This window comes from Talaromyces amestolkiae, assembly GCF_001896365.1.
Source record: "Talaromyces amestolkiae strain CIB chromosome Unknown scaffold20.1, whole genome shotgun sequence".
NCBI lineage: Eukaryota > Fungi > Ascomycota > Eurotiomycetes > Eurotiales > Trichocomaceae > Talaromyces > Talaromyces amestolkiae.
In genome coordinates this window covers 264162-290709 of record NW_024468056.1, presented here as the reverse complement: position 1 = coordinate 290709, position 26548 = coordinate 264162, and the positions used below count along the sequence as shown (strand labels likewise).

Sequence of the window (26548 nt, the reverse complement as noted above, 5' to 3'; positions counted from 1 at the left end):
TTTTTCCGCCCACTAAGCGATTCCCCCCTCCCACGAGCAGATCAATATAATTTCAGTCTACCACAAGCATCATTTACAATTAATGAGCTAAAATAAACTTACCTAGGCATCCGAATAATATGTATAGCCGACGAGCCGTAATGGCGGCGGAAGCCGCCCAGTTCTGTTCGTTGCATTGACTGCGGATCTAGCCCTAAATGTTGCTATTAATAGCATCCATCCAATTATTATCAGATCGTTGTCCATCCTGCTAAAGATAATTGTTCAGCTTATTACTACTCCTTCTAAGCCTCTTCAGACTTGGTGATAGTTCAAGACCTCATATTTGATGTTGAACATGACTCAATCCCTTTAATGTAGGTAATAAAGTGTCAACGCATCGTCAAGTAGATAAAAGGGGCTCTTCAACCCATGAGCAGACTCAAGTCCTCGATTATCACTTCAATTTCTTCTCTCAGACACAGCATATGAAAAGAGCAGTATTCTTCTCTCTAGTCGTAATGGCTCAAGCAACCACATACACCCCACTTCTCGGCCCTGTCTTCCCTCACGCCTCCAACCTTTCTTTCAGCAACGCATTCCAAAACATGACCACAACCCTTACACCGACACTAGAAGACATTATCTTCGCCTGAAATTCCACTTTTTATCCTCAAATTCAAGATTCAATTCACAGCATACTTCCTTCGCACTGCAGGTCTTCCCGTCTAATACCGCGCCGGACGGGAAAAATACCTTATTTCAATATTTCTATGCCTCCCCTACGACGATGAATGCGTCTAGTGGTGTGACGCAGGTAGATGAGAACACCGTCTTCCGAATCGGAAGCGCCCCGAAGCTTTGGACTGTATATACTTTACTGGCCTCCGCGAGAGAAGTGTCGTTGCATGATCCGGTGACGAAGTGGGTTCCTGAACTGCATGCCTCTACCGCTACTGGGGCAGATGATGCGGTTAATTTCGTGCGTTGGAAGGATTCCCAACTCTGCGCAAAAACGATACCCCGCCCTGTGGCGCGACAGCGGCTTGTACTAGAGCTCGTACGACTATACTTCCATATGTCTTGTAAAAGTGAAACGTAGTGACCAAATGGAATACAGAATTCTAACGGCATAAACCCTTTGGCTCCCACATCATATACCCCTATCTACCCGAACGCCGCAATACAGATTCTATTCTACGCTTTGGAAGCAATAACCAACAAAACTTACGACGCTCTTTTGGAGGAATACCTTTTCGAGCCTCTGGGTCTGAATGAAGGGTACTATAGTGTTCCCGCAGATAACGTGGGAATCATTCCCGGGAATGCGTCGACAAGTCTTTGGGGGGGGTTGAGTGCTGAAGATGAAACTCCGTGAGTATCATCTCCATCCATTGCATAAAGACTTCCTTTATTCACTGGTTTGTTGTTATAGGGCTGGCGGTTTATACGCCTCAATAACACCTTTATTATCGCCCGAAACAACGCGCCGATGGCTCAAATCCATGACTCACACTGCCTTTCTTCCTTATTCTGTAGGCGTATCATGGGAAATATTTTCATTTGAGAACAGCGACGGCCGGATAGTATATGTGTACAGTAAATCCGGAGACTTGGGTGCTTATTCATCCATGACCGCTCTTCTACCTGACTACCACGTTGGAATCACCTTTCTCGCAGCTGGAGAAGGGACTACGGCTCTCGTTGCTACGTTGACGGATATTGTTGCCAGTTCATTGATTCCAGCGCTGGAGTTAGCAGCGAGAAAGATAGCTGACAAAGTCTACATGGGTACCTACAGCGCCCAAGATAATACGACGAAAACAATTCCGTCGTTGGTGATCACTATTGACGATGGCGCAGGTCTCAAATTAGAGCAATGGTCAAAGATTCGGTGGATATGTGTCAAGTGGACTAGATGAAGTGAGAAGCATGGAATGAAGTAGAGTGGTGAAATGTGCCTAGGTAGGTGCGATACTGCGTCTAATAGGATAAAATCATCCATTTGGCTTAGGTTCTGAAGGTAAATATACCCGTGGACGTGAATAGTGGAAGAGGAAGATGTAGTGGGAAAATACTGAAAAATAACTTAGCTGCGCTAGTGCAACCTCTTCAAGATCATGGTTCATTCCTTATCATTGGCTTCTTCAAGGGGTTTACGACAAACATGTACGTAAAATGTTGGAGCTACCAACTACACCATAAGGCGGCGAGCATACGAGATGATCGCATATGGTGTGAAATAGCTAGCAAAGATTTCCATGATAGGCACTGTGAGGTTGAGTTTGTCTCAACATAAAATCTCTTCACCACAGAGATATTGACAACTGATAACGAGTCCTCCAAAAATGTTGTGTTGAGAACAACATAGTACCAGGGTAAAATTCTATACCTTGAACTCTAAGCCAAGCTGGCGTTCTGGCCCATAGTCAGGTCTATTATATATATTATCTCGATAAAAGAGAAGTCTAGTATATCTCTTAATTTTATATAGAGAGAAGCTTAGGAAGTAAGCATGAAGATGCAAACGGTGATCGGATATTGAGCTAGGCCAATCTTGGACTAGCACGTGGCTGTGCCCCTTTCTTCGCGATGACGACGCTCTCATCCTTGCAATCTCATACTGTTGTATATTCCACGTACTTTTACGAAAACCATCATATTAATTTATAATACTTAATGCTGGGAGTTGAGATGTTAATCGCAGTGCCACAAAACATCTCACAACCCCATCTGACTCATCCCTCATGCATCGGTCGAACTACACTCTGCCCGGCCTTGGGATCTCAGTGTGTACCTTTGCCCTAATCATTGCAGCATGGCACTTGTTCTTCTCTGGCGACAAATGGCGCAGCATACCCCAAAAAGTAGGACTGGGAGATGTGATCCATTCTCCACGGCCTGCATCATATATGCCAGATGGCTCTCCACCGCCATTCAACATTAGCGCATTCCTACCGGGGATTCCTAAAAGCCAAGGATCATATTATTCGAAGACTCTTGTGATGGCGAAAACAAAGAGTGAAAATACTACGTGGACAGAGTCGGAACTTGAGGGTAGCGGATGGAATGTTTCCATCTATGTGGTCGATGATCCCACTGCACCTTTACATCCACCGAAAAACAAGGGCCATGAAGCAATGGTTTATTTGACTTATGTTATTGATAACTACGAAAATCTGCCAGATATAATGGCGTTTATGCATGCCCACCAATTCGCATGGCATAACGAAGAAATCTTCGACTTCGACGCAGCCGAAATGCTGCGGCGTATAAGCCTCGAACGCGTCACTCGCGAAGGATACATGAACATGCGCTGCATGTGGTCTCCGGGTTGCCCCAACCACCTCAAACCGGGCGCTATCGACGAGGACGTCGGCAAAAAGGAAGAACGACTCATCGCAAAAGCTTGGAGTGAGATTTTCCCAGATATGGCAATTCCGCAGGTGCTTTCGCAGCCGTGTTGTGCGCAGTTTGCGCTGTCGCGAGAACGGGTACGCACGATTGCGAGGGAGCGGTTCGTGCATTATAGGCAGTGGTTGATTAATACGGATATGCGGGATACGATGTCTGGTAGAGTTTGGGAGTATATTTGGCATTTGGTTTTTACGGGGCAGGAGGTTTCGTGCCCGTCGCAGAATGCTTGTTTGTGTGATGGGTATGGGATCTGTTTTGGTGGGGAGGAGGAGGTGAATTATTACTACCGGACGTTGTGGGGCATTCGGGACGCGAACGATGAGCTTAAGAAGTGGCAGGAGATGGAGGGGACGTTGGATGAAGACGCTCGTATACGGTTGAGTTTGGATGAGATGGCGGAAGCTGGGCCGTCGCAGGATGATAGTCAGGGAATTTTATTGACAGCTGAAGTTGAGGAGATGACTGCTGAGTTGGCAAGGTTAAAGAAAGAGGCGTTGAAGAAGGGCGCTGATCCGGTTTATAGAGCGTGGGCTGCTGGACGTCAGTACAAGGCTGGCGACGGATATTAAAATTGCCATTATCGACGTTACAAATGACAAATTACACAAGTATTCCTCATCCGACACCGAGCTCCTGGAAATCGCTTCAAGATCAATCTCGACTGCTGAAGTCTCTGGAGGGATTTGGGATCACTCTGATCGATAAGCTTTTTATGAAGAATGCTTAGACACTCATCATTCCGACCATTCTTCCGTGAAGCGCCACCTATGATTGCATTCATATCAACTATGCATACAGGTTGATACTATCACCAATCCGGAACTTACTCTAGCAGCGCTTAGTCTACTCTAGGCAGCGGCAAAATGACCGAACATCCCCTGGGGATCATTACAAACGAGACCATTGTCATATCGACTGCAAATAAGTGTTATCGAGCTTATCAACACGAGAATTACACACCTGACCCCATCCTCCGGATTCGGGTGACTCCTGTCCACACAAATAACGAGGAACGCATTTATAGACTCAAAATACAAAAAACCGAGATAGTTCATAATCTATACTTAAAGATCAATATTGTTGAAGCGGTCGTCGAGTATAGATGTCGTCTCATCGGAGTCGTAGAGTGCGAGTAATTGACTTTGCCTCATAATGCGCGTGAGATTGCGAGCTAATATTTAAATTGAATCTCATTGCTGACGAATAGCTGGATTGGATATATCGGATTACATGTATACAAAATGATTTAGGATCAATGGAAGTCAAACACTCACTTCTCCACCTTGATATATTGTCTTCTTTAGCAATGATGAAGCTTCACTGATTTCCTACCATTATTTCTTTTGGAAATTCTACCCAACCAGTCAAAACGAGCAGAGGGGCTGTGAATCAGCCTGAATGAGCCTGTAGCGACATGCTATCCTTAATTTCGTCCTACAATTTGTGACAGTATTCGCCAAACGAAGATTGCGCATGATAGTAATTGAATAATTCAAGATACGAAGTTGAGCTTCTTTTAAGTTTACCAACATACATTCATTTCTAACCCCCAATTCAAACAGATCCTCTCCCACAATAAAAATTACATGAATGACGTGGCAAAAGGATAGAAAACAAAAAGAATGAGGTTGCTAGCACCACGCTTCATAGGCTCTAACGCTATCGTAAAGCTTCTTGACTTTCTCGTAGTCAGCCTTTACTGCATCCTCCGGATATGGCATCCCATTTGTCTCAATAGAATTGAGCCATTTGTGTACGGCTTTATCGCACTGCTTTTGTACCATACCTGCCTCTTCTTTGTGATTCCGGAAGCAATTGAGAAAGATTAAATTCCCTCTCATAGTTAGCATTTCAATCACTCCTTCCGGTGCTTTGAAAAGCGTGTCGTCACTAAGACAATTCAGTTGGAGCCCATAGACTTTTTTAAATCCTTCCGATGCGGTCTTGAATTGAGTTTGATTGTCCAGCCGATCTGCGTACCTCAGAGCTTGATAGTCGTTGAAGATGTCTGCACCATGGACAATCTCGTTTCGTTCAAAGCGGGCTGCTTCATATGTTTTTTAAAGACTCTTTCAAGCTCAGAAACACGGACTTTCCACAACATCCTGTCCCGTCGACCGTCCTTTTCCTTCAGGTCTTCCAGCCCCTTCTTCAGATCTGTCAGTACCTTTTCCATCTGACCGTCCTTTTCCTTCAGATCTACCAGTTCCTCAACCAACGTCAACCCCCCGTCGTTTCCGATCCGTCGTGCTTCGTTGTCCATTTTCCACACTCCTTTTTCTGTCATGATTCTGTTGCGAATGTATTCTTTAAGATTGGTTCCGTCTTCAAATCTGGTGTTTGACATATCAAAGTTTTTGTAGAATATGAATTCGAGTTCAGCGAAGACTCGAATATTTATATTCTGTTAGCCTGTATTCTTTCCTCGGAACTCCAGGTAAGAAAAGGGAAAATGTCAAACGCACAAACTTTCCATGATCGAAATTCAGTTTCAGATCTATTGAAGCGAGAAATGGACAATTTTTGGCCGTCCATGCCGTTTCAGCTTTGCTCGAGCTGGTTATCATTGTCTCGTTCATTGCTGGTCCGCCTTTCCTGTACACTATGAAATATAGGAAAGAACGTGGAAGAAGTTGGTAATGAAGGAGCAGAACCAGTACAAGTTTGAATTCTAGCTTCATTTGCATATATTTTTTAACGAGCTGAATTAACTAATAGGAAAGCATCAGTTTATTTCAAAGACTAGCATCTTTCCTTTCATGGCTTTTGTACAATGTGCTGTATGCATCCAAAGGAGCATTAAAGCAGGGGTATAATTAAAGAAACAGGAACAGGGGCAGGTCATAACAAAGTCTATCAATGGGTGCAGAAGAGCTGTTAGAATTCTTACTACTTGAAATCATAGGTTTGTGTATCTGAACATTCTGATACATAGAACATTGAAAGATGGCTATTCATTCTTCTTGTTTTTTTTTACCCAAGATCCTACACAAAACTTAAGAGTGTCCGTGAATAAATCCTAACCTGAAACCTTGAAATCTCCTTCTTGTTAACAGAGAGAGACTACTGTGGAATGAATGTCTTGGTTCTATGTATATTCCAATTTCAAACATCATTCTTAGCTTCTTAGTGCGACAAGCACTGTCTTCAATTTAAACAAAGGTTGCCCACCCTAGAGCAATAGTGTCCCATGACATGTTCGATACTATACTGGATATTAATATGGGTACCCTTTCTATTGCCTATACTTTAATGAAAGATTATCAAATTTTAGGTATAGATATCGATGGATACATGCTTCTTCTATAGCTTGTGCACCCGGCTGTCTTGTTATGAGAACAAGCCTATTCATGGCTCACCGATTCTAAGTATACTTCACACTTTTGTAAAAAAGGGAATCCATCTTTATCTTTAAGAATATAGCCAAATAATTAACCTCCCCGGAAAGACCGTGAGAGTGTTTTGGTCCTAAGTTCGGGAAAGAGTGCTCTGACACCAGTGTGGCCTATGAGGGTGCAACAGCCCTAGGCCTAATGCCATTTGACATGAGCATTCACTCCCTCATTATATAACATAACAGATGTCAAGGTGTTATTCCTAACAAGAGTACATTTACAGCGGCTCTATGAATGTAAATTTCTTCAGCATTGCTCCAGATAAATGTGTATAGGTACTAACCAATCGAGATGTAGGGGACGTTGGATGAAGACGCTCGTACACGCTTGAGTCTAGATGGGTTGGCAGAAGCTAGGCCGTTGCAGGATAATAATCAGGGGATTCTATTGACGGCTGAAATTAAGGAGAAAACTACTAGGTTTGCAAGGTTAAAGAAAGAGGCATTAATGAAGGGCACAGATCTACTATATAAAGCGTGGGCTGCTGGATGTCAGTACAAGGCTGGAGATGGATATTGATGGCTGCACTTTCCATGCTTGCAATTACATCTTAGGCAGTCTATAGGAGTCTCGAAAGTCCAGTAGACCCGGCCTACTAGACTGCAGCTCTTATTGGCGTGATGACCATATCCTATGAGACAGCTTCTCCTTAATATGCCCAGCGAGTGACATAATAATTATCATTGCTAGACTTCTTCTAGGAAAGCAGTTGGGCGCTGAACATCCCGAACGAGGAATCGCACATTGTGGATACTCACGAAATTTATGTGAGCGTATTTGCTGTTCATATACTAGAATAAAGCTAACAAATCTCAGTGCGCTTAGATTCCAGTCTCAAGCCAGTTCTTCAAGCTATTCAGAGATCAACAAGGCGACTGAGTTGCTTTTTTTCAGAGAACCGTACGCTTCGACCGCTGATATGTCGACAGTCTGGGTAGGTCTTGAGCTTATGTCTATCGAGTATCAACTCCTAAGCTTGTCGAAGCAACGAAAGACATGGAGAAAGTAAAGTTAAAAGAACAATCGAAAATTTTCCAATACTGTTAAACATATCGCTAAACTCAGTATAGAACTCCGTAACCAATCCAGATGTAGTTAGCATGCAAGCCAACATTTTTGGTATTCAGGCTATCCACAGCTTTTCCATAATTCGTATACTTCATGCAGAGGCGTCGAACGGCGGTTCGCTCTGATCTAAGAAGTCAATGAACTCGCTATCAGCCGATCGGGTATCCGGGGTTGCAGTAATGGACTCCTTGGGTCGCTTTGAAGGGTTATGGGCACAAATTTGACATTGCTTCAGGAGGTTTATGACATCCGACCTCAAGATTCCATAGTATGATATGCTGACATCTCTCCAAGTGTAATCCCAGCCGGCGTGACCGTTATTTTCGTGAACATGTTCTACCACATCCGCAATCTTATCCTCGGTAACCACTATACGTTTCTGTGCCCCATTCGTCTTTGGCGCTGCGAGCAGATGCTGTGAGCCGTCCCCCCAAATGAACGTCTTCCTAACATAATTCCGTCGACTGAATTCGCTTTGTGATGACGGCCGCTTGTGGGGATTGGTTAACCACTGGATTATATTATCTCTCTCTTCCTGAGATACACGGCGATTATTTGGACTGTCGCGTATATATTGAAAGAATGACACCTTTGTTTCCGTGCTGAAAGTGGCATGAGGCCCCGACAGACTGCTCATTGTGTTGGGCTGAGTCGGCCAAGTTGAGGGTTTGGCCCTAGCCTGGTAAAGGTGTAGTGCAAGCCTTCTGGCTGAGGCTATACGCGTCACGTACGCCTGCAGTCGAGACTATGATCGGGATAAGTCTCGATTGGAGGCGTATGCCCCTCGCACTAGAGACATCTAGAGTAAAGTCTCGACTGGGGGCGTACAGCGTACCACACCCCTCTCCACAAAAGTTGATAAGCCCTTCAAAGTTACCCTGCTCTTCCAGCAAAGGATCAATTGACACATCCCTTCACCTATATGTCTATTGATATTCTATCGTTCGCATTTGCTAATATACCCTGTATAACTCCAAATCGCGGCGATGTGCGCAAGTAAAAACACCCCCGTTACTGTCCACCCAGCCTCTGATATCGCAGTGATTTGGCGAGCGGCGATCGATCGCTATGAGCGTAATAGCATGACCAAAGTCGATTTTTTACCAACCGCAAAGTCTGTGGATGACTTGGTAGACACTCTGTCAGACAAAGAATCATCATTCAAGAAGTTCAGGCACAGTGGTTCAAAATTTGATAAATTCAGGATACTTTTAACGAAGTTCATGAACCGCATCAACTTCGTAAGTGATGTGGTTGCGCAGGCAGCTGTCAATGTAAGCAATAAACTTGTTCCCCTCCGCATTTAGGAGCATTGTATAATAACATCAAAATAGGCTTCTCCTCCTAGCGTCGCAATATTCATAGCTCTGCGTTTTTTCATGGGCGTAAGACACATTTCTGTTCGTTCGATACCTAGTTTCTGACAATTCCTAGGCGATTAGTTCAGTATCGGCCGACTACGATAAGATCATTGAGTTTTTTGAAGACGTAGACTCTTACCTCAGCCGACTTAAAGTCCTTAAGTTGGGCGAGATGGACATGTCAAGCATACCGGAGCTTAAGGATATTCTGATACAAGTCCTCGTGTCAGTTTTGGATATTCTTGGCATTTCTGCGAAGTATATCAAAAAGAAGCGAATTGGTGAGTTGAGTGACTTCTTTCGTTGGATTTCTCGATAGAGGGGTCGTTGATCCTGGATGTATTTGTGTGATCTCAAAACGCCAACACATATTGCAAACGAGACAGTATACTGACCTTTCAAACCCTACCAGCGAAAGCATTTCGTTCATTGGCTTTAGGTGAGGATGATGAATTGGCCGTTGCATATACTCGCTTCCATAAAGCAATCGACAGCGAAGCAGGTATCATCAGGAATGCTACACTTGCAATGTTAAACCAGCAGTCAAAGGCAGCAGCCCATAGTAGCCGCATTCTAGAGGAGAAGACAGAACGTGTAGAAAAGCTTCTTCTAAGTATGGCGTCATTAGCCTATTCGACCTTCCGTTCAGAGATTCAATGTTTTAATGATGTATCTTCGCAGGCAGAGAGGCCGCCGATGAACGTGACAAGATTCTCGAAGCACTATCAACGCGAAGCTTCCATGAAAAGCAAAGAGACACATTCGAAAAGCGCTCAGAGGCCACTGGACAGTGGATACTGGAAAGTACCGAGTTCCAGCAATGGTTCAAGGGCAACCAGACTTCTACTCTCTGGTGTTATGGTGATCGTAAGTTCGTTGCTAGAGCCAATGAATATTTTCCTCGCAACAGCTAACTTGCGACGTTAAGCCGGGGCGGGAAAAAGCGTTTTCACGTGAGTCGCCATCTGATAGAACGGCTCGGTGGATCAGAGTACCCTGAAGACACTGCGTAGTCGGTAATCCCAATAACAGACAAAGAAACTCATATTTCATCCAGATCCATCGCAGTCAGTTACGTCAACGATGCTACACAAGCTACAAAAACGGCGATTGCATACCTCTATATTGACCATAACGATCCCACAACACACTCCGAACTCGGACTCGTAGCAAGTATATGTCGCCAGATGGTAGAACAAATTTATCCGATCCCTCCCGCAGTGAAGGACTTTCTTGAGAAGAATGCGGCTCGTAAAAGAAATCCGAGTGAAGACGAGTGGATATCTCTTGCCATTTCTCTCCGTTCTTTATTCTCTGACACTTACGTTTTTGTTGACGCCCTGGTGAGAATCCCCCCTTCTGAAATTCGGACTGCAAAAAACGACTTGCGCTTACCTAACTTAGGACGAATGCCCGACGAGAAATAGACACAGATTCATGCAATCATTGAAAAGACTCGAAGGGTCTGTGCGTTTTCTCTTCACCTCTCGTCCTTACATCGACGATGTTGCTCAATTCGGAAATCTTGTTCGACTAAAGATTTCAGCAAGCGACTCTGACGTAGAGACTTACTTAGAATTTGAGATCAACAACGATACCAGACTGTGCAAACTTCTTACCAAGGACGGCGGATTGAAGGACAAGATAATTCAGCTCGTGAGATCGAATGCCGATGGCATGTAAGTTTAGTTCAAACCATGCCTTTCAAGCTAATGAAGCTGACTAAGATTATAAGGTTCCTACTCGCCTCTCTGCAAATGGATCTCTTGCGGGGTCATAACAACCTTAGGAAAGTGCGGGCCGCCATGGATACATTGTCACCAGATGTTTATGAAACTTATCGCGCTACTATGCAAAGGATCAAGAGTCGAGGACCGCAGGATTACGAACTTGCACAAAAGGCGCTTTCGTATATATATTGCGCCAAACGGCCGCTCGACATTGAGGAAATCCGCCATGCGCTAGGTATCGAATTGCAAGACAACACGCTAGATGAAGACGCCCTACCGGACAAAGACATTCTTCTAGAAGTTTCTATTGGCCTTATCAGGATTGATGAACAGAGCGGCATTGTAGGCCTAGTCCATCATACTCTTCACGAATTTCTTACACAACATCCAGAGGAACTTGTCCCTGATCCTGATGATGAGCTCGCAAGGCTTTGTCTTACATACCTATCGTTCGATACTTTCGAAAGCGGGCCATGCTTTGATGGGGATACGTTGTCGCAGCGTTTGCAAGAATTTCGCCTACTCGATTACGCTTCCCATCATTGGGGACGCCACTTCCAAAGGCAGCTCCCTGAACAGCTAGAATCAATCCTAGAATTTCTTGACCAAAGCAGAAAATTGGCGGCTTCGGTCCAGATACTGCATGTTACCCGGTATCGAACCAAAGATTGGTTCACTCGTTATCCAAAAAATTTCCGTCCTTCACATGTTGTGGCATACTGGGGCTTGGAGAAGGTACTAGAGCTCGTGTTGGAAAGCGATTTCGATATAGATGCTAAAGACAGTTACGGAGCGACGCCATTGATCATAGCAGCGGAAAATGGCCATGTGGAAGTACTCCGTATCTTGCTTGATAAAGGTGCAAGTATTAACGCCGTGAATTATCGTGGGGAATCTGCGCTATACTGGGCGGCAAGAGTCGGTCATAAAGCCGCTTTAGAGTTTCTTCTAGACAAAGGGGCTGATCTTATAAAAGATAATGAGGGATGGTCAGCTTTGAATTGGCTGATTGTGAACGGAGATGTTGAGTTGGCAAAAGTGCTATTAAGCAGCAGTGTGGAGCTAGATACCGAGGATGACGGAATCAACGAAGCTCTCAATCTAGCAGCTGAGGAAGGAAAAGATGCAATAGTGCAAATTCTCCTTGAACACGGCGCCATTATTAATGCTCAGGACTGGGTCGGCAGTACAGCATTGGACTTTGCTGCCACAGTAGGCCACGAGGCTACTGTACAGGTTCTATTGGAAAATGGTGCCAATGTAAACTCCAAGGACAAATACGGCAATTCGGCGCTACACTGGGCGGTTTCGTACGAGGGAGTCGTTCGTCTGTTACTTGAAAAGGGCTCCGATGTTGATGCTAAGAATGACAATGGGCAAACTCCACTTATTTGGTCTGCACAAAGTGGTTCAACCACAGTGACTGCAATACTGCTTGACCATAACGCAGATGTTAATTTGCAGGATGTTACTGGACTTACGCCTCTTCATAAAGCAGCTTTAGGAGGGTCTGAATCTATTGTTCAATTGCTATTGAAAAACGGTGCAGAACCTAACATTAAAGATGAAGATGGGTGGACACCTCTACATTGTGCTGTTGTGAAGAAGCATGACAATTTAGTACAACTACTAAAAAGCAGAGTCGAAAATGGACAAATTACAATTGATTCATTGACATCGCAACTTCATGATGTCAGAAAAAAAGCCAAACTTACCAGGCTTGCAGACAAAAAAGCTCAAGGAAGTACAGCACTCACAGGTCTACGTTACGCCGCTCAGGAGGGCCAAGTTGGTAGGATTCAAAGCATGCTTGAGAAAGGGGCAGATATCAACGCGAGTGATGCCGGAGGATTTACAGCCCTTGAATTAGCTGTTTTTCAAGCACAGATGAAAGCCGCCGAAGTGCTTCTTGAAAATGGGGCAGATCCGAATAAACGCGGATCTGATGAGAAGCCACCGTTGGCATGGGCTGTTGAAGGGAACAACGAGAGTATGGTGCGCCTGCTTATTGAACATGGGGCAAACGTTCAAACAAGCGTCGATGGCTTCACCCTGATGCATCTTGCAGTCGATATTGGAAATATTGCAATTGTGCAGTCGCTTATTGATGCAGGCATTGATATCCAGGCAAAGGATCCATCCGGACAGGCAGCGATACACATTGCCGCTGTAAATGGTCGAGAAAAAATAGCGATGGCCTTGATTGAGGTCGGAGCGAATCTAAACGATCTTGATAGCCGCGGAAGAACACCACTAGTTCTTGCCACGGAGAATTTGCACCACAAGTTGGTGAAATTGTTCCTAGAAAGAGGAGCATCTCTTGCAAACAAAAGCCAAGATGGCTACAGTACACTCGAGATGGCAAAGGTTTTGGACGACGAGGATATGGTACAGTTACTCATAAAAAGTGAACCAGACTCACACGGCGTTGTACAGAACACCCTTGATGGGTTATCTATTTCAGATCCGGTAACGAGTAACGACTGTTTGAAAAGCGAATGAAATGCTGCTATGGGGTATAATTTAGAAGCAAGAATGCAAGCTTGAAATCTAGTAAACATAGCTTGATCTGAGCACTGACTCGCCCATTTTTTGCAGTTTGGCTACGCGATTTTTTACAATTTGAACGTTTGGCTTGTAAGTTAAAATTCCACTTCGGGTCGTTATTAATATAATAATCCATCTGACGAGTCAAAGTTTCTTTCGATGTTTTCATTGTAACTGCTTATTAATATAACATCAACTCAAGACTATGTTAGCACCCGAAGTTTTTTCATTTATAGAAAGACACTCGTATGGGGGAAGGTAGGCATCAGGGATTAATTATTTGACAGCCTGATCGGCTGAAACTAGTCACCCCAAGCATCATGACGGATATTGAGCTGCAACTGGCCAATCAAAATTGAGTCTATCCCTTGCGGGGTCATGCTATTACTTACGCGCTCGAAGCCCTCGGTGGCTGCACGCTTAGAGAAAGCAACTTATAAATCGCCAAATGGCTAAACGAAGGCAGTTACTCACGCTTGATCAGATTGAGAGCAAGCTGGGCTATAAAATAGACTCCTTGGAAAACGCCGAGGACGATGTTGGCGCGTTTTACTCCGATCTTACCGCCGTTCCCAAAAGTTCATACGAGAGGGCCTTAAGGGAGCTTGATGAACATGGAAAAAGGACGATCCGAGGAACAGCTTCGTCAAATGAACTTCCACTTCCTGGAGAACCTAGAGTAAGTCGATTTTACCTAACAATGTTGATTCCTCATATGGAGTTTAGTTCTGTGGCACTAATTACTACAAGGTTATTTCGGCTTACGGCAATTCTACAGTGGCGGAATGCACACACAATGTTGGTCTCTATCGTTTTTTGATTCGTATATATCATGACTCCGGTTTCTATCTACCTCTTCGACTTAGCGAAAGCGAAGCTTCAAGGTTCATGACTGTGACAAAGGTAATACATACATCCATATCCACTTCGTTATCCCCGGACTAATGAGGGTCAATAGTTTCAAAGGGATAATAGCTACAGACCCTCATCCATTTTCTTCAAGCTCCCGCGAGAGCTTCGTGACAAAATATATACGTTCTTGATTCCCAACGGCGAATGGCAACTAGGAGACGTTGATGTATTCAATTCGACCACTTTCGCTGGGGCCCTGGGTGATCCAAGCGGCTTCTATTTTCCACTAAATAGTGATCTCAGTATTCTCCGCGTCAATAAGCAGATACGTCAGGAGGCGCTTTCCATAGCATACCGCAATACTTTCTTTCGGCTCGACGATATAGACAACTTTTTAAAGGTAGCCATTTCCATTGGCGAAATTGGACGAGCAAATCTCCAATCAGTTGAATTCTCTTGGGAAAGCCGAAGTGACGTTCGCCACCGAATGGATCAAAATTCGGATATAGAAGATGATCAATTACAGCTTCCTGCTCTTCATGTGCCGAGATGCGTTCAATTATTGAGGGAATGCCGCAGGCTAGAATTTCTACGTCTCTGCTTCGAACCTGATTTAATAGCGAGCATATCTCCCTCAGATTTTCGGGCCGACCCCGGAATCCGTGAGCTTTCTTCGATTCATGGGATTCGGAGGGTAGAGCTTGGAGATACTATTTGCGAGCCGCTGGACAACTACGAACAGGTCAAATGGCTCAAACAGGAATTGGAGTCCGACAGTCCTCAGCAAAATGTCTACAATAGTCAATAATTCAATAAATGCACACATATTCCGACAAGCGATACAGTGTTTCCTATTGGAAGCAGTCCACAGGTATACGCAGAACACCCAATTCTGCCAACGAATATCAAAAAAGTCTCAGATCAATCTTGAGCCTCGAGGAACAACGAGAATTAGATCATATCTGATTCTATGTGGGGCATTCTCTGCTAATCTACATGAATATTTAGCGAAAGCCACTATGGGCAATCCTTTACCTACTCTCAAATTTTCCAATCATTTGGCTAAGAAGATTCATTTATATGTACAGCAACACGAATATGGCCACTAGACCTACTAGCATACAAGCCTGATCTTGCACGTTAGAGAAGATTGTCTTGCCGATGGATGAGTGATGGAATTGGCGAAAGATGATTTTTATAATAAGTTCACCGGCTTCAGCTACATAAACTCCTCTTAGTGAAAAGGGTTTCTCGGCAAGGAATGGTTCTGTATACTACATCGAATGAGATTGTCTGGGCAAACTCGATTCGAAGAGCAAAAAAAAGTTGTGATTTCATATCTCTCCGTTGACTAGACACACGATGTGATTGGGTTGTATGGTAGAATTGGCCTCAAACAACGTATCTGACGCTGTCAATCTCTGACTTTGGGCCGCAAAGCGTAGGATCGGACTGGGAGAAGTTTGTACTTTTTCGGAAACCCAAGCTGTATCTCGGAAGTGATCAAAATCATCCCTGCCTCTTTGAAAAGCTCTCGAAATTTCTGGTCCGACCGTGTCACGCTGCTATCCAAATCATCATACATATCAGCCCCAGTAGGCTCTGTGGATAAATTTTCTTTAATGACCATTATTCCGGTCTCTGTCAGAGCAGCTCGACAGCGTACGATATATTCAGTCAATTGAATATCTGTGATATGACCAACACACCATTGGCACCAAATCAGGTCATACTTCTTCATTGGTAGCCAGTTTTCCAGACCAGTGACGTAGACATCTCCTACCAACCCATCATGGCTATGCGATTCTTCGCGTATAATAGAGGCAAATTTCTCTACCGGCTCCACTGCATCCACGACTTCACAAACATGCCGGAGAAACCCATTGGTCACGCGGCCAATGCCTGCACCACAATCTACACCAAGCTTGAATTTTTCATGAGTCATAGTACCTGGTGACAAACGACGAACCTTGGCTAAGAAATTCGCTGAGCCGCGCAGATCAATACGCGAATACCAGGAAAAGTTACCGAGGTCACCTAGCATGGCATTGGCTGTTGCAGGGGTCTCATTCCAGTATTTCATTGATGAATCACGATCTATGTTGGTGTCGACAGGAGTACGGTTGGAGCTATGGTCACCATAGAACTTTTCTTGCTCTAAGATGTTCGACATGGTGTTACTGTAGAACAAAACAACGATGAGCTCAGATCGAGGTGGTATGGGCAATTTCTTCCAAATACTAACTGTTCGAATATTGAAATAGTGCTTTGTAGACAGGTCCAAGATCTAGCACCGACAATTATGCTGCAAAAACCGCTCACTGCCCCTCCGGTCTGATCAGTGACGACAATGAATAGACGAACCCACACAGAAAGGTCGAGTCGAGCTGGTTGAATTAAGAAAAAACCAATTTCTGAGCTAGTTCGAGCGGGATAAGATGAAAGAATTGAGCTAGCCATTCTTGGCATAGCGCTGATCTTCCGGTGCGGACAAACTTAAAAGCCGTTTGTTTACGATGATAATTCAGTACATCATGTTGATCTTGTCTCCTACCCGATCTCGTCTATGACAAATGCAACACAATTATGTCGTTGGGAAATGAGCATATAGCTTTTATTCGCTGGTCGGAATCTCAAGGAATAGAAATAAATGGCGTGGCCCCTGCCTATATTCCAGGTCGGCGTCTTGGGATGGTAGCCACTAGAAGAATCCGTGTACGTATGCTTATCTTTGTACGCATAGAGCTCTTATCTGATGCAATAAAGACCGGAGAGACGATGCTTACAGTGCCCTTGTCTGCGATGTTTACAATCGACTCAGTGCCGCTCTCTTTTCTTCGGAGGTTTCCCGACGGGACATCCCTTCATGCCATTCTTGCTGCCTTTCTCACCCATGGAGATCCGGTTTTATTGAAAAAATGGGACATATGGCGTCAAGTTTGGCCGTCTAGGCTTGAATTTGAGGAGACTCTGCCACTTTTTTGGTCGAAAGTGTCACCCGCTGACAAAAGCCTTCTGCCCCCTTCTGTTTCCGGATCCTGGAGTACATTCAAGAAGGGAGCTGTTGACACCGCGTATGAGCACAGATATACTGACATGCTCTCGCACCAGGAAAAAAGACTTCAGGATGCATGGAAGGCTGTTATCTCAGTGTTGCCGGACACAAGCTGGGAGTTATTTTCATATCATTGGCTCATTCTAAATACTAGAAGTTTTTACTATGTCTCTCCAGGCAAAAGCGAACCTGAAGACTGGAATGATGCTATAGCCTTGGTTCCCTTTGCGGATTACTTCAATCATGATGATAATGCAGTAAGTATTTCCTGAATACGATTCAAGCCCACCTTGAAGTTGTGATTTGACATAGTGTGAAGCCTTGCGAAGTAGATTTTGACGGACAGGCGTACACATTTAAAGCTTCTCAACAATTTGGTAAGTGGTGAAACCTGGAGTCTGAATATTCGTTCCAAAGGAGACAAGAGCGCAGAGTAGGAAATTCACCCTGATGACGCTCTACATAGAGAAGGGTGAAGAGCTATTCATGAGCTATGGATCACATCCGAATGACTTCCTCTTGGTTGAATGTGAGTGTTGACGTCCTTCATTCTTAGAGGTGATACTAACAGGTTAGGAAGATGGATTTTGTCTTGAAGACAACGAGTCGGACGCCGTTTATCTCGACGATATCGTCTATAGAGAGCTCACAGCTGCCCACAAGAAAGAACTACTTTCTCAGAAACTCTACGGGTATGGAAATCTCAAGTAACCCTAGCCAAATCTTGATTCTAACATTTGACTTAGGAACTACAAAGTAACGTCAGTTGGTGTCTGCCACCGCGCCAAGGCTGTTGCTTGCATCAAATACATGACGAGTCGTCAGTGGCGTAATTACGTCTTGGGCCGCATCCAGGACGAGGAGAATAAAACCACAAGTATACTTCATGATTGGGTTGGCACCTATATCAAGGAAAGCACAGTCAAAATCCAATCATTGAAGGACATACAAATGGAACAGCAACTGGGTGCCCGAGACGGAAAGAATGATAAAATTGATCTCTTGTTGAACAGATGGGTTCGTATTAAGACACTGTGCGAGGATGCCTTAAGAGCCATCTCCTTTTAAAGTTTCTCTGATTACGCTTGAATTGCATCTTGGCTTCACATTTTCAAGCAGAACGTCTATCAATCGTACTATATCTACAGTTGCAAAAGCAATTTTCATAACATTTTCATAGTCATCGACCGCTCAATTCCTGCACTGCTCTATGTCTGACAAGAGAATTCTACTCGGGATCTGTTTTTCCTATCAGCACGCCAAGCATATCAAAGCTGTCAACCAACGAGGTCCAACTTGCCACAACGCAGCATATTAATGTAGATCGTGGGGCTTATGAAACTTGAGAAATCAAAAAGAAAGTCCAGCAGAAATACAAAAAACTTTACATACAACAGCTGGGATTCGCTGGTGCACCCAACTACTAACCAGCCGGCGTGTGGCTTAAGTACGGCTGAGCGGACGGGAAGCCCTGTTTTCCACACCCTATGGTCGTATGTGCCAGATGTAGTGAAGCAACGGATTATATAGGGCGTGTCATCCGTGAATCAAGATGGCATTAGGGCATGTTCTGCGGTTCCTGTGAGGAGGCTTGTGATGTCTCCTGTGAAGCTATTCCCACATAACCTATTCCGTATACCTGTAGCTAATGGCATAAACCGGCTTTCAAATGGTGTCACTTAGCTATCTAGGAACTAATCATTATATAAGCAAAGACAAATTGAGACTCGTATATATCACTACGGACACCAAAACAACTCCCTTGTTTTGCCCCCTTGAGTCTAACAAAATTGTACTCGGTGCCTCGGCCGCTTTCTATTACTATCACGGATTCTGCGGGGTGGTTGGTTTCACTTGAGCGGGCATGCAAGGCTGAAAGACATTGATTCTACTAAATTGTCCCATTTTTAATTCTTTCAACCATCTTCTTGAAGCTAAACCGAATATCCTATGTCTTGAAACCCCATCGTTCTGTGAAAGATATCTTAGGGTTCCAAACACCTCACTCGACGGTCTGGAACACCGAGTAACAATCTAGAAGGATTATACCGTTGAATGGATCTGTGCCATATCTTGCGAATACAATGCCGTTCAGGCTTTCCTCGATGAAGTGCATTGAAAACCAAGATATATTCCTAAAAATGATTACAACGTCTACACCCTAGGAAAAAATGAGAACCATAATGTGGTGATTGCATCCCTCCTCACGGGACATACGGTAAAGCTGCAGCTGCATGTGTCGCACGAGACATGTTACGTAGTTTTCCCGACGTCAGAATTGGCCTGATGTTCAGTGTTGGCGGAGGCGCCCCAAGTCAGAAGCATGATATCCTCCTAGGTGACATCGTGGTTAGTGCGCCACGCAATGGATGCGGTAGTCTCTTCGAATACGACTTTGGTAAAGCAATACGGAATCAAAAGTTTCAAAACATGTGCTTCTTGAATCAGCCCCCGAGCCTCCTTCGGACAGCTATGGCTGATATCGAGGCTCACCTACTTGAAAGAGGTGCAGATGTCAACATCCCAGGCGGGCAATATGGCAATGCTTTACAGGCGGCTTCATCCAGAGGTCATAAGCAGATCGTGAAGCTGTTGCTTGATAGAGGGGTCAACTTTCAAATTCAAGGTAGATGTTATGGGAATGCGCTAAAGGCCGCTTCAGCTGGAGACAATGAAGCGGATAAGGAACGCCTGCTTGAAAGGCTAGGTATGAGCATGCTATAAGCCTCAAGCTCGCTGTAAGATATGGGAACCCAGTGAAGTGGCTCAGCTTGCTCCTCGACGCCAGAATTACCTGATAAGCACAATGGCAAGCCGGTTTGAGCAATGCAGAAGTACTATACGTCGGGCTTACATACCTTTAAAAAGACTAACAACCTATACCGAATCTGCAACTTGGACCCTCGGATCGGGCTTTTAGATAGAGGATACAGCATGTAAGCCATATACCAAGCTGTCCACAACACCTGAGTACTATCGTGCAGCGGCGGAGGATACCTCCGAGAATAGGAGTGGCCACTAGGGAAACGGAGTCGAGGAGGACAGAACTGGAGAAATGGGAATGGAGTAGATGAACTCAAACGTAGGATCTATCAAGGCTCAATAGATGTGCCTGCCACTTCGAAAGTAGAGAAAATCCTTGTAGGATCAATTGGGATATCACTAGAAATAAATACCTCTTTCAATCATACTAATACGCAGAAGGATCCTGTGCTGCTTAAGTGAAGTTTAGATTGGGCATTCAATGGGAACACGAAAGTAGCAATGGGAATGTGATACTCCCTGAGAACAGTGAGTGGAGTCATGTGCTACCCTACAACTCTACTAACGCTCTCCGTCCACAGATTCCAGTCACTCAAAGATGTCCGGCAGGATCATCCATGCCGTCACTAACGAGCATTTGGCCATCTCTCCGATGCTGAAGCCAAGGCTTGTGATCCAGCAGCTCCTTGATTGCGGGGTGGAGATTCTCACCATCTTGGACATAATCAGCAGTACCTCTCTTGGCCCACACCATCACCTCCTTCTCCGTATCCTCGGGCAAACTTTGATCCTGTGGCGGCTCTTCGGGATGGGTTTTATACCAGTGCTCAACCTCGTCTCGATCTTCTTGACTATCCTTGTATTCAACAGTGCCATCAGGATGTACTGACTGCAGTCCAGCCAGCTGCGGTCTGTGGCGGGTGATGTGGTACTCAAAGCCAGGCTCGTTACGCTCTGCTTTCATTTTGGTGATTCTTTCATCTATATTGCGAACTTGACTGGGTGTCAAAGGAAGCACGCCGGAAAGGTAACGGAATTCCTTCCAGCCTTTGCTCTGGAGCAAGCATGTAACGTCGATGGTCGTGGCGCCTATACACCAACCGTCGAGGGGCTCGCCATTAGGCTCAAGCCATATATTCTCCACGGTCAGAACGTCTAGCTGTAGACCGGGGAACATTTTCAGGGCTTCGAACATGAAATGTGTAGTATAGAATGTTGCGTTGTGGTGATATATGGGGAGGGGATATGCTACAATATGGGCATGTCGTATTTGTCTGATTCTCTCCTCTGGCCACTGTGACATGACATCGATAAACGCAACCGTATTGGGAAAATAATAGGTGACCTTCTTGTGCCATGAGTCGCCAATTTCATTGTTGAAAGTACGGCAAACAAGGTTTAATTTCTCGGTGAGTTGGGGAGGAGAAGAAAGTTCGTAGTTGTAGTCTTCATCGCGCCAGCCTGGTTCGACGTAGAGTGTGGTGGATTCGAAGATTGAGTCAAAGATCTGGCTTCGCATTTCAACAGGGAGACCAAGTAAGGTCGAACCCTCCACTGTCGCGGCAGACATTATTCTCGAGTTTGGGTGATCAAGGAAGAAGATGGTGGTTATTGTCGTGCAATGACATTAATATTTGCATTAGCGTTGCCGCCTACCGGTAATCCGTTTGTGGTCGCCCTGCTGGTAACCTCACAAGTACAAGCCTGCTCTTATATTGGTCGATTCTCTTCTTCGGCTCGAGACTTGAATAGTTATCTGAATCGTCCAGTCCGCTCTACTTCCCAGGCTCTATAACGGATATTCTAATTTCTAAGCATAATATTATGAGATGTGCTGCCACATTTTTGATAAGTGAGACTGCCAAGATCCTACGTAGGACGTACACAGTAGTAAGGCGTGACCTAAGGGAAAGCCTCACTCATATGGGAGAAAGCCTGTATTGATTTCAATGAGTCACTTGATAAAATCTGGTGGAGCATATTTACGAAATCTACCACTACGACGTAAAAGTCCGAGCCGACCCCCCAATTCGCCGAAATTGCCGAGCCAATGGAACCAGCCCTACACATGCATCTTCAGCGCGGAAAGATCTTATCTGTACCTTCTTAAGAACAAAGAATCAGAGATTGAAAATCGACAGACCCTCTTTTCAATGGATTCGCTACGGGTGATCAAGCCGGGAGTCAGGAGACGACGTCCACCATTGGCGTGTATCCAATGCTACCAACGAAAGCTAAAATGTGGACGCGAGTCTCCATGCTGCAGCCGTTGTGTAAAGTCTGGAAACGCCGAAAGATGTACCTATCGTGACAAAACAGCGAGGAACTCGTTAGTGAATGGAGCCTTTGCCCATGATACTCAGCCGCGGATGGAATCAGGTGCTATGGTAGAGCCCTGTCGTACGCCAGTCTCGTTGGCAGATAAAACGGAAAAATCATCAAAACCCTCCAAATCGAATGTCAAAGCAACGCACTTGAAAGGAGAAGAGACTCTCACCATATTCTATGGGTATAGCTATCCCTTAAACTTTTATCAACAGGTACGTCGAACTCGCCCATCTTACAATGAAGTCCATTTCCTCAAGTGTGATATAGTTTGCCGAGCTTCGATCCTACATCGCTCAAGTCAAGACTCAAAACCCAGCAATTAACTCCCTTCGCGACGAGATCTACTCTCCAGCAAATGATGGTCATCGGCAGCGTCCTTCAGCACATGAGGTTGCAACAGCATCCACACTAGCGCAGCTGGTCCCAATGAAGTCAGTTGCAGATACATTGGTGCAGACGTATCTTGACCGGTTCGAGGTATTACATCGAGTTCTCGATAAATCGGCTTTTATAGCAGAGTACAATTGCCATTGGACCAGCCCGCTTTGTACGCCTTCTTCATTTCTGGTGCAACTGCTTCTGGTCTCGGCTACTGCTGCAATATTTCATTCGGAGATATACACCGATGTTGAGGGTCAGCAACCTATTCGCGACCAAGTCATGTGTTGGATAGGGGCTGCAGAGTCATGGCTCCATTTACCGACAAATCAGCCTCCTCAGTCGTGGAACATTCTAGCTACACATTGTCTCCTGCTCATTGCAAAGCGTGCGAATTATATTCAAGAGAATTCGCTCTGGATGTCTACTGGGGCAGTTATTCGATGGGCTATGGCCGCAGGCTACCATCGTGAAGCTCCCTCAACAGCGAGAATATCACATTATCAGCGAGAGATGCGTCGGAGGTTATGGGCGACGATCGTTGAACTCGACCTGCAAGCAGCGGTGGAACGAGGCATGCCGCCAAATATTGGCGTCGAAGATTTTCACTTGAAATCGCCTCTTAATATTGATGATAAGAGTCTCCAGGAACTTCGAGACTCTGACAATGATCTGCCGGAAGAGATGCCAAACGACGTTTTGACAGATACATTTTTCCAATCTCAATTGTGCAGCTCCTTGACTGTCAGATTGGAGATATGTGCGTCTGTAAATAGTTGTCGCGAGCAAGACGATTTCGATCGGGTCTTAGTCTTTGGACAGAAGCTGGAAGAAGAAGTCCAGAGTATCCCTGAGAGAAATGATGCGGGAAATGATCCACGGCAACAGCAAAAGGCAATGTACGTGAAGCGGCTCTTGCTCATTCACCTGTACCAGTATATGCTCTTGCTCTATTTTCAATTCGCGGTTCAAGCGCCACCTTCATTCAAATCAAATATATGCCGACGTGCAAGGTTAGAAGCATCATTGAAATTGCTTGATCATTACCAAAGTCTTATACAAGAAGAAAAAGTACCGGAGCAAGCCTGCAGAGTTGGATTAATTCTTGCAGCGTTGAATATTTGTCATGAAATCTACACAGATATCAGACTACAGAGTAAGTGACCGACAAAATTGAATCATCTCGATTGAACCTAGGAGCAAAGTATAATCATTGACAACGATTGACAGATACTAGTCAATCAACCACTATAGCAATATCCCCTATAATCTCGAAATGCCTCGTGGCCACAGTTGAAAACGCGCTGCAAGTCTTGGAAAAGAGAATTATTGTTGTGCTGGAGGGACTGAACGAGTACTACATACTCAGCATGATTATTGGTCTATTAAAATCTCAGTTATGGCCAGATTCATGCTTAATATCCGACCAAGAGGCAGCTGATAGAGTGGTCGCTATATGCACAGCGTTTCAGTTGCGGCAAGCTGCCATTCGATCAAATCCAAATTCAGTGTAAGCATCTATTCTTCTGAAGTAAGGTCACGCTTATATTCATTCGATGTCATAGTAGCGTTCCTCGCGAACCTGATCTGCAAGAAGATACAAACTCGATGCTCTCCAACGGCACGACTGGGTTTTTTGATTCGATTGTAAGTGCTTCTTGTTTCTATAATGTGCTTGTGCTGACAGAGGTCAATAGCTCTCAGATGATTTTGATTTCTTCAAGGACAGCAATGCTTACACATTTTTACAAGCTTTTTGACTGAAGTGATATTTCCGTGTATGCCATGTTCTATTATTTCATCCTAAATGTGAAGCGTCTCCTCTCACAAGAGTTCAATAATTCAAGTCCCAGTTTTAGGAAATTGCCAATCATCGTAATTCAATCTGAGTAGAGAAAGTTATTCGGACAAAAACGCTTAGATATATACATTCTGGGCAAAAACCGCTCAGATATTTAGCCAAGCGAGAAATGAAGCAAAAGAGAATATAAATACAAATAGAGAAATTCCTCATTCGAGGGATTAGATGTGATTACACGATTGCCAGAACTTTAGTCCGTAGACAAAATCTTGCCACAACGACGAAGGCAACACCAACAAACACCATCACGCCACTGAAAATAGCGGGCTGTGTATACTCGCCATATTTCTCAAGTAACGCACCGCATATCGGGGTTCCAGTCAGACCAGCAATGCCAACGACAGCCAGGGACATCCCGAGATGCGTTCCTATCTGATCTGGACTTGGAGATGCCTGTGCAATACAAGGAGACATAAGAGAAACAAGCCCCCCTGAAAAGTAACCATATAAGACCGCAAATACAATGATCGAAGCTTCTGATTTGACCGCAATCCAGCACAAAAGTAATACCCCTGTACAGAAACCATTGATAATCAAGACGTTGAATCGACCAACCTTATCGGCAATTATGCCAGGCAGAACTCTGCCAAAGATTGAGGCAGCGTTCAGAATGGACAAAAGGTAGGAAGAAAGCTGCGAATCCATGTTGTGGGAATGCGCATATTGCGGGAGATAGAAGAACGGCGTGAAAATGCCCCACATCATGAACGTGATCCCAAGTGTGATAGAGGTATAAAGAACACGAGTGAAAGCTGAGGGTAGGAGAATTCTATCTCTGCGAGGAGGCAGACGCCCTCTAAGGGTGGCCATTGCTATCAACATCATGAATAGGATTATGAACCCCACGATGCGGACAGACCAGCCAAACCCCAGAGTTTCATTCGCCAACATCTTACTCAAAGCAATAGGAAGTACGACACCACCGATGGATGATCCAGAAACAGTCACTCCGACAGCTGCAGCACGTCGTTTCTGAAAGTAATGACTGACACATGTCATGGCAGGGGTAAATAATATGCCGGAAGCGATTCCACCTAGGATGCCTTGAGCGAGCATGAATTGATAGTATGATTTGCAGAGGGAGGTCATCATCACTGAGACTACCACGGAGATTGCCGGTATGTGAATAATCTATAACACTATAATTAGCGAGACGTTATAGATGTCGTTATTCCAAGTCCGTACAGAAGCACCATAACGGTCGAACAACGGCCCGCCAACGAGGCTGCCAGAAAACAAGAAGCAGATCTGAACAGACCCAATCCAAGCGATATTAGATGGTGTTTCATAGCGCAAGGTGTATTTGGTATAGTAATCTTGGTACACCCTATATCGACACATCAGCTAGCTTTGTTACAGGGTGGATTAGAGCAGGCTTACCCAAAGGCATTCATGTATCCGAACGTTGAGAATGACACGCAAAATGCACCTAATACCGCCATCCATGCTCTGGTTCCGCCTTCAGGGAATCCAGTTTCTTTTTTTTCGCCTTCGAGTCTATCCGATTTCTCAAAGGTGTCGGGCGCGGCCTCGCCAGATTCGTGTAGACTAGACATCGTGAAAGTGAATGGGAATAGATGAGCTTCGATCTTTTAAGATTGAATTGCTTTTGGAGCGACCAAATGTCTTGTTTTGTACTTCTTTCGAATCTCAATTTATAGTCCATACGTCCGAGTATTGTAGCCCACCCTTTATGACTGCCGGGTCAGCTCCTCGGTCTATTCGATCATGCTTTTGCATAGTCCGATAACACCGAGCTTCACGCGGACAATCATATTTCGTTGTCATAGTGTTCGCTTCCACATGAGTACCGT

General features: G+C 44.8%; 10 protein-coding genes across 10 annotated transcripts; 5 read left to right on the top strand and 5 right to left on the bottom strand.

Moving 5' to 3' along the window:
• Nucleotides 1–769: 769 nt before the first annotated feature.
• On the top strand, nt 770–1901 carry BHQ10_008670 (uncharacterized protein; the record flags this gene model as incomplete). Its single annotated transcript, XM_040881501.1, has 3 exons — nt 770–1039; nt 1100–1353; nt 1415–1901. The coding sequence occupies 3 exons, from the start codon at nt 770–772 to the stop codon at nt 1899–1901; spliced, it is 1011 nt and encodes a 336-aa protein (XP_040737172.1).
• Nucleotides 1902–2726: 825 nt separating this feature from the next.
• BHQ10_008669 (uncharacterized protein) lies at nt 2727–3965 on the top strand (the record flags this gene model as incomplete). The annotated part of the gene is made up of 1 exon (XM_040881499.1): nt 2727–3965. One exon carries the CDS (start codon nt 2727–2729, stop codon nt 3963–3965), a length of 1239 nt encoding a protein of 412 aa, XP_040737171.1.
• A 1412-nt stretch (nt 3966–5377) lies between these two features.
• On the bottom strand, nt 5378–5743 carry BHQ10_008668 (uncharacterized protein; the record flags this gene model as incomplete). The annotated part of the gene is made up of 1 exon (XM_040881498.1): nt 5378–5743. The coding sequence occupies one exon, from the start codon at nt 5741–5743 to the stop codon at nt 5378–5380; it is 366 nt and encodes a 121-aa protein (XP_040737170.1).
• A 2207-nt stretch (nt 5744–7950) lies between these two features.
• BHQ10_008667 (uncharacterized protein) lies at nt 7951–8496 on the bottom strand (the record flags this gene model as incomplete). The annotated part of the gene is made up of 1 exon (XM_040881497.1): nt 7951–8496. One exon carries the CDS (start codon nt 8494–8496, stop codon nt 7951–7953), a length of 546 nt encoding a protein of 181 aa, XP_040737169.1.
• A 349-nt stretch (nt 8497–8845) lies between these two features.
• Nucleotides 8846–13452, top strand: BHQ10_008666 (uncharacterized protein; the record flags this gene model as incomplete). The annotated part of the gene is made up of 9 exons (XM_040881496.1): nt 8846–9133; nt 9194–9244; nt 9294–9501; nt 9660–9833; nt 9902–10087; nt 10149–10173; nt 10278–10563; nt 10625–10899; nt 10956–13452. 9 exons carry the CDS (start codon nt 8846–8848, stop codon nt 13450–13452), a joined length of 3990 nt encoding a protein of 1329 aa, XP_040737168.1.
• Nucleotides 13453–15763: 2311 nt separating this feature from the next.
• Nucleotides 15764–16522, bottom strand: BHQ10_008665 (uncharacterized protein; the record flags this gene model as incomplete). The annotated part of the gene is made up of 1 exon (XM_040881495.1): nt 15764–16522. The coding sequence occupies one exon, from the start codon at nt 16520–16522 to the stop codon at nt 15764–15766; it is 759 nt and encodes a 252-aa protein (XP_040737167.1).
• A 1134-nt stretch (nt 16523–17656) lies between these two features.
• Nucleotides 17657–18472, top strand: BHQ10_008664 (uncharacterized protein; the record flags this gene model as incomplete). Its single annotated transcript, XM_040881494.1, has 5 exons — nt 17657–17661; nt 17717–17781; nt 17871–17933; nt 17985–18096; nt 18151–18472. The coding sequence occupies 5 exons, from the start codon at nt 17657–17659 to the stop codon at nt 18470–18472; spliced, it is 567 nt and encodes a 188-aa protein (XP_040737166.1).
• A 2287-nt stretch (nt 18473–20759) lies between these two features.
• Nucleotides 20760–21737, bottom strand: BHQ10_008663 (uncharacterized protein; the record flags this gene model as incomplete). The annotated part of the gene is made up of 1 exon (XM_040881493.1): nt 20760–21737. The coding sequence occupies one exon, from the start codon at nt 21735–21737 to the stop codon at nt 20760–20762; it is 978 nt and encodes a 325-aa protein (XP_040737165.1).
• Nucleotides 21738–22406: 669 nt separating this feature from the next.
• Nucleotides 22407–24633, top strand: BHQ10_008662 (uncharacterized protein; the record flags this gene model as incomplete). Its single annotated transcript, XM_040881492.1, has 6 exons — nt 22407–22440; nt 22487–22707; nt 22763–23633; nt 23685–23772; nt 24439–24520; nt 24571–24633. 6 exons carry the CDS (start codon nt 22407–22409, stop codon nt 24631–24633), a joined length of 1359 nt encoding a protein of 452 aa, XP_040737164.1.
• Nucleotides 24634–24905: 272 nt separating this feature from the next.
• Nucleotides 24906–26290, bottom strand: BHQ10_008661 (uncharacterized protein; the record flags this gene model as incomplete). Its single annotated transcript, XM_040881491.1, has 3 exons — nt 24906–25865; nt 25920–26061; nt 26115–26290. The coding sequence occupies 3 exons, from the start codon at nt 26288–26290 to the stop codon at nt 24906–24908; spliced, it is 1278 nt and encodes a 425-aa protein (XP_040737163.1).
• Between the last annotated feature and the right edge of the window lie 258 nt (nt 26291–26548).